Below are 7,057 nucleotides of genomic sequence, written 5' to 3'. Positions count from 1 at the left end.
AAATCATGTACTCCTTAAAAATAAATGAATACTTTTTATTTAGGGTTGGCAATCGAATACGACAACTTTGTAGGAAATCTAGTAGGAAAAGAAACATGACTCGTACGACCTCCCAAACGGCTCAAATTTAAGTGTATAATACACGGATTTCGGGATTTTAGTGTCCCGGAACAAATATGTCTGTAAATGAAACTGATGGTTTCTCGGGTCAGATAAAGCAGTCACACAAATTTTGAGAAGCAACAGAGGACATTTGAGGGTCTTTGATGCGCGAGAAACGAGTTTCGATTTAAAATCGTATTCCTTAAAAATAGATGAATACTTCTTAATTAGGAATGAAGATCGAATAAGGTAACTCATGAAGCGACCTCTCACACGTGGTAGAAAAACTGGAAGGATAAGAAACATGATTCGGTACGACTTCCCAATCCACTCAAATCGGGGTCCCGGAAAAAAAAAATGTGTGTAAATCATACGGTCGGTTCCCCTAGTAAGATAAAGCAGCCACACAAATTTTGAGATGAAACAGAGGACATTTGAGGGTACCGGTAAATCTGGCAAAATTGACCCGAACCCGACCCGACACCTGAACTCAAGACCCGAACTTGACCTGATCCCGAATAACCCGATGCAAACCCGACCCGACACCCGAACCTGACTCGAACTCGAATTGACCGAACCCGAATAACGAGACTCGTATGTTTAGAGGGCTGATTTATATTTACGACGTTTTAGTAACTATCAACGACGTTTTCATTCCAAAAGACGATAATGCCCTTGAGTGAATAAACTGACTTTCTCTCTACACTTTTTTCTCTCAAAATCTCCTAAAACCAAGTTAATTTAAAAGAAAAAATAATTAAGAATTTCAATTGGCATGGCGGAAACCCGAATCATCGATATTCGATACATTGACAAATTAATCGCATTTTTATTTTGGTTAATTTTTTTTCCGAATCGCTTATTCTACTCGTTACTTGAATTACGTCACGTTATAACTAAATTGGACTAAAAATTACGGAATTTTGTGGACATACAAAATCATCCAACCCATGGACTGAAAGTTGATACTCAACATTCAACCCATGGCCAAAAGTTGAGAATCAACAATCAACCATGGGGTTAATGTTGATACTCGGGCGTTGGTCCATGGTCGAACGTTGAGTATCAACGTTTCACCATGGTTGAAAGTTGGTACTCGATGTTCAACCATGGTCCAACGTTGAGTATCAACATTTGGCCATGGGTTGAAGGTTGAGAATTAACTTTCAGTTCGTGGTTGGATAATTAACTCGATATTTTTTTTGCTTTCGTTTAACGTAATTTATTTTGTTTATGATTATTTTTTATTGTCTAATTATTATTCAAGTAGAATGTTTTTTTTGTTTTGCTTCCGTTTAACGTAATTTATTTAGTGTATGTTTAATTTTTATTATATTCTTGTAACTACTAAGTCGGACAAATAACTATTAACTCGGTTTTTTTTTTGTTTGGCCATGGCTGACCAGTGGTTGAACGACTGTTGGTAGTGGCGTGGTGATGGTGTGGTGGCAGTCGGTAGGTGGGTTGTATTTTTGGGAGATTTTGAATTAGAGAGGAAAATGGTGAGTTAGTGAGAGAGGGAGGCCAATATCGTCTTTTGGAATGAAAATGTCGTCGATAATTACTAAAATGTCGTCCATATTTTACAATTGGGAATGTTTATTGTTGCAAACTGATTATTAACTATAAATAACTTGATAATAGCTGATCCGAAAATGACCGGAACCCGAAATGACCCGACCCGGACCGATCTGAAGTCTACAGATCCAAAATGACCCGAACTAAAGAAATTGACCCGATCCGAACCCGGCCCAATTGACACGATTGCCAAGTCCATGTTTTTCGGGATTCGAAGGTCCCGGAAATAAAATGTTCGTAAATCATATGGATGATTTCTCGGGTCAGACAAAGCCGCTTCACATAATTTTAGGAGCTACAGAGGACATTTAAGGCAGCCAGTGTGCGATAAACCAGTCGTGGGAGAAAATCGGAGAATCGTTAAAAATGTTTTAATACTTGTTATTTGAGGCTGAAATCGAATAGGGTAACTTATGAAGCGGCCCTTGACATGTGGTAGGAAAACCGGGAGAAAAAGAAGCAAGACCCAGTACAGCCTCCCGAACGTCTCAAATTAAAGCGTATATTTGAAGTGTCTAATACACGGTTTTCGGGATTATAGGGTTTCAGAACCAAAATGTTTGTAAATCACAAGGACGATTTCTCAGGAGAAAGAATAGTGGATATTTGAGGTTGGCAGTGTGCGATAAACAAGTCTCGGGCGGAAATCGGATACTCGTTAAAAATGGTTTAATACTTGTTATTTGGGCTGAAATTGAATTGGGTAACTCTTGAAGCCACGCCGGAAACGTGCTAGAAAAACGATGAGAAAAAGAAACACAGCTCGATACGGTCTCTCGAACGGCTCAAAATGAAATGTATAATACACGATTTTCGGGTCCTGGAACAAAAATGTACGTAAATCACACGAACAGTTCTCGGGCCAAACAAAGCGGCCTCAAAACTTTTGAGGAACATATGACATTTGAGGCTGTCAATGTGCGATAAACTAGTCTCCGGCGAAAATCGAATACTCGTTAAAATTGGTTAAATATTTGTTATTTAGTGCTGAAATTGAACAGGGTAACTCCTAAAGTGACCCTACCCTAGACACATGGTAGAAAAATACCGGGAGAGATAGAAACACGACATGATACGACCTCCCGAACGGCTCAATTTGAACTCTATATATATACAAATCAAAATAAAGCAACGAGATACGAGTTGATCTTCCTAAGCATACTCCATAGTCCAGGGTTGAAGAGTTTTAACTATGGAATACATAAAACACCAAAATAATATAGTTCCTTTCCTGGGAGCTTTCTTTCTTTAGCCTTCCGAGCAACTATACAAAGCTCCGAAAACGTTGCAGTTTGTAACAGTGTTAATCGTCAATTACTATTAACTCACGCTCCACTTCCCGAGAACTTGTAGTACTCGGACCAGCTACACCAACACTTGATGCTGGAGATGAATGTCGCATTATTTCAACTTTAAACAACCACTCGACTGCATTTATCAACTCAAAAACACAAATATCATTGACGCATAATTTGTTGTCCAATGCAAACTCCTTCCATCCTGAAGAAAATTTCATAAGCGTTGGCCAACTGCCATTGCATCTAATCGGCCATGTATCACCAGTTGCATTTTGAAGCGTGCCGGTCGTCCTTTGTGCATTTGTGAAGTATTCAGCAGCAAATGTTGATGGTATACTCTGTCGCACCAAACACAAACAAATTAAACCAGTAGCTATTTGAATTGGCATTTATATGTTACCCAGTACTAATTTTAAGTTGTATTACAATAAATAAAATTCTTACCAAACGAAAGTTATTAAGAGTATGCGCCACATGAGTTGGCTGCATTACCATGGCAAAAGAAGGGTTTTCAAACCGATAAGAATTAATCTTCTTGATATCCTTACGGGTGACGGCACCAAATTTCCTTCTACATTGTCTGACCAAAGCAAGCATCCCATTTTCTACAAGAAGATGAAACTTATTAACTGATTGAATCAATCAGGAAAAAGGATCTTACCAGAAATAACCATCACGGCTTCGTTATAATTGTAAAAACAGTTTGTCCACTCACAATCATTTATTTATCTTTAATTAAAATACCGCTTACAAAGAATAAAACAAGTACGGAGGGAGTAGTATCAAACATGCATACCTTTTGATGAAGAATTAGGTACACTGGGGTTAGCCCTGGTCTCAGTTTCCGGCGTTACTCTCTTCTTGACTTCCCGCGGTTCCTGAGGATCAAGAGGATACTCGATCTCGCAAGCGGTCATGTCGAAAATATTCACATTAAACTGAGACATTCCTCCATAAGTGAACATCAAGAAATGGCCAGGACATACTGAACAGTAGGTTGCGACTTCAGGCCAGCCATCTCCGAACCATGCCTTGCCATTTTCCTTCAGTAATTCGACTTTCCACGTCTTACCGGTTGGAATTTTAAGGCTTACAACATCCAATAGATCATTCCCATATTTAGCCATAAACTTAATAGGAATTCCCTGAAACAATTATACAATATGAAATATCAAAATTTAGGACTTGGTGTTTTTCTGCATTCAAAATGTTATCTGAAAAACCTTCGAAAATGTGAAGTATACCAATTTTTGAAGGTCGCGGTCAGGTTCCATAATTATCTTGAAGAACCTTCGAAAATTATTAGGTTTATCATCAACATCCATGACGGAGATGTCCTTTAGTTGTACAAATGTGAAGTATTTTTGTTGAATCTTCTTGAACAAATATTTTTGTCAGAACTCTCGACTTCGAGAGTAATGGTCTTTCCAGTAAGGGTCTTAACAAAGATTTGCATCTGCACACAATCAAAAGCATCAATTAAGACTTGAGCCATCAAAAACCCGAAGCAAACATGTTACAATTCCAAATAAGAATTGCAGAATCATCAATCAATGATCACCCCCTAAAACAGGAAAGCATAGTCGATGCTACTTATGAATTTGAGACTATTATGTTAATTACTTGTACTTAATTTATCCAGCTAGTTGTTTTGTTGTTGATCAGATAACATGAGGCAAATCCCTTGTATCGACATCAATTAATTATCGACTGGCAATCCCAATCTATATATTAATTACGATTAATTGATTGATGCATGCAAATATGACCATCAGTCAGTATATGACCATCGAATAAAACAATTATATGACAACACGGTTCGCTTAATGATAGCTAATATAACTGCTCCTATGTTGTAAGCTTAAGACGGTCTTAAACAAAACTAGCGAATCAATCAGAACTCTAAGCTGAAGAGATATTATAAACAATAATTGTAGAACTATTACAATCAACGAATTTAAACAGAAATTTGACGAATTTTTAAAACAATTAGGGGAATCAAACCCAGCATATGATCGAAGAAATTAAAACCGTAATCGTAGTGCTAACATCAACTCAAAATACGAATACAATCATCAATTCCAATTGAATTGAAATAAAAAATAAAAAATAAACTAAGAATTAAAAGAATACAAAAAGTTTATATGCGATTATTAGGAAGAAATTATACCTTCCGGTTGTAAAATTCGAAGGAAATTGCGAGAATTGGTTGGATTATAGGGTTTGTTGACCGACTTGGAGTAGTATTAGGAAATATGATTAGTCCTATTTATTTTAGAAATTTTAATATTAAAATTGGACTTGTATTAATCTTTGATATCTCTAGTCAACTGAAACAAGTATTGAATTTGATGAGATTATTGAATGATTAAATAACTCAAAATTGGACTTGTATTAATCTTTGTTATGTTTGGTCTTGTTAAAACACGTAAAATGTGAATGCATTATTCGCCTACTTATATAATTGGTGTTTGGTTCTTAGGTTAGTTAAGACTTAAGAGAGTGGAGAAAATAGATTTATGAACTTTTGTTGGTTACGAGTTCAAAAACTGCCTAGTACGGAATATATCACTTGATGGAAATTGTAACGTAAATACAGATAGTCGCAATGATTGAACTTGGTTTGTTTCGTTTTGATCTTTTACTAGGATGAGTATTGATTTTTGTCTCACAATTAGATTCTCACTTCATTTAACGGTTTAACATGATAACTCGGACGGAAATGGATGTAAAACTAGTGAATACAAGAATAATTGAGTGGAAATAAAAGGTGACAATCCATACAATTACTCCATATTTGTTTCTTTATATGCTAAAGCTTTTACAAAAAGTGGAGTACTAAACTTGAAAAGGAATAAATCAAATTATTTAGTTTTTTGTGCAAAGGCCAAAACAAAAAAGTGTGAATCAGATTGTGCAACATAAGAAAAATATTTCTATCTGGTAGAATATAAAATCGATCATGGAATTTTAACCATCAGCTTAAATTTTTTGGTTGAGATGATTTCTTGACATGGTATCAAAGCCAGTGTGATCAACAGGTCATGGGTTCGAATCCCTTCCCCTTCAATTCCAAAATGGAATATTAGCACCAGGTATGGGGAGACCTGCAGTTGCATACACACTTCAAGCTCAAAGAGCATTCGTGTGAGGGGGTGTGTTAGAATATAAAACCGATCATGGGACTTCAACTATCAACTTAAACTTTTGGTTGAAATGGTTTCTTGACAATGTCTAACAATCGATCTATGCCTTCTAGACTTCATTCAAGCCCGTCAGGCCGTCATTCCCTAAAAAGGATTTTTAACTTGTTATACATAGTTTGCAAGTTATAAAAACACTCAAGAATTGACTAAGTACACATTATAGGTAGTAACTGCGACCTGCAGGTTCCCTCATAAAAGAAGGGTGTGAATCTAATTGTGCAACAAAAGAGAAATTGTCTTATCTAGCAATCTAAGCATATATACATTGAATAATTTCAGATTTTGAGCAATGGTTAAGCATTGTTAATTTGTAATGCATGTTATACAAAAAATAATAAATGAATGATGTTGATGATGTCTCAGAAGTGCATTATGGTCACTGAAATATTAGTGGAAAGTGTGGAACCAAAATATTAAATGGGCCAAGTTAGTTTCAAAAATAGGGAAGTCTTAATCAAAGCTGATGGGACCACCACATCCACCCACACCAACCACCATCTTCATCGCCTTCTCCCAAGCCATCTCCACCACATAAAAACCCCCCCTCAACCTCCTACAAATCTGCTTTAACTAATTCCATCCTCAAATCCCATCAATTTCAGGAAAAACCCAGATTTCCTATCTTTTCCCTAATTCTGGAAAATTCCCAAAAAAATTCCCAGACAAATCCTGATCCCTCGATTGCGATCCCCCAACAGGTGATTAACTCTATCAGATGCAAATGGGAAAACACCATTATCATAAAATTGACCGGGAAATCAATTGATTCCGGCCATCTTGCTACTTCCATCAAGACGCTTTGGAATTGTAAGAAGCACCCTCAACTCATCGGTCTTGGCAAAGGATTTTACTCCTTCAAACCTGAATCACCAT

At 36.6% G+C, this 7,057-nt stretch overlaps 1 protein-coding gene across 1 annotated transcript; it reads right to left on the bottom strand.

The window, feature by feature from the left end:
• Positions 1 to 2,767: 2,767 nt before the first annotated feature.
• Positions 2,768 to 5,494, bottom strand: LOC141655964 (B3 domain-containing transcription factor VRN1-like). Its single transcript, XM_074462941.1, has 5 exons — positions 5,149 to 5,494; positions 4,223 to 4,434; positions 3,775 to 4,123; positions 3,423 to 3,583; positions 2,768 to 3,316 (listed from the first exon to the last, which is right to left on the bottom strand). The coding sequence occupies exons 2-5, from the start codon at positions 4,301 to 4,303 to the stop codon at positions 2,984 to 2,986; spliced, it is 924 nt and encodes a 307-aa protein (XP_074319042.1). The 5' UTR covers positions 4,304 to 4,434; positions 5,149 to 5,494; the 3' UTR covers positions 2,768 to 2,983.
• Positions 5,495 to 7,057: the final 1,563 nt, after the last annotated feature.

This window comes from Silene latifolia, chromosome 5, assembly GCF_048544455.1.
Source record: "Silene latifolia isolate original U9 population chromosome 5, ASM4854445v1, whole genome shotgun sequence".
NCBI classification, from domain to species: domain Eukaryota; kingdom Viridiplantae; phylum Streptophyta; class Magnoliopsida; order Caryophyllales; family Caryophyllaceae; genus Silene; species Silene latifolia.
The sequence above is the reverse complement of the archived record's forward strand: the minus strand, read 5'-3'. Positions and strand labels throughout refer to the sequence as shown.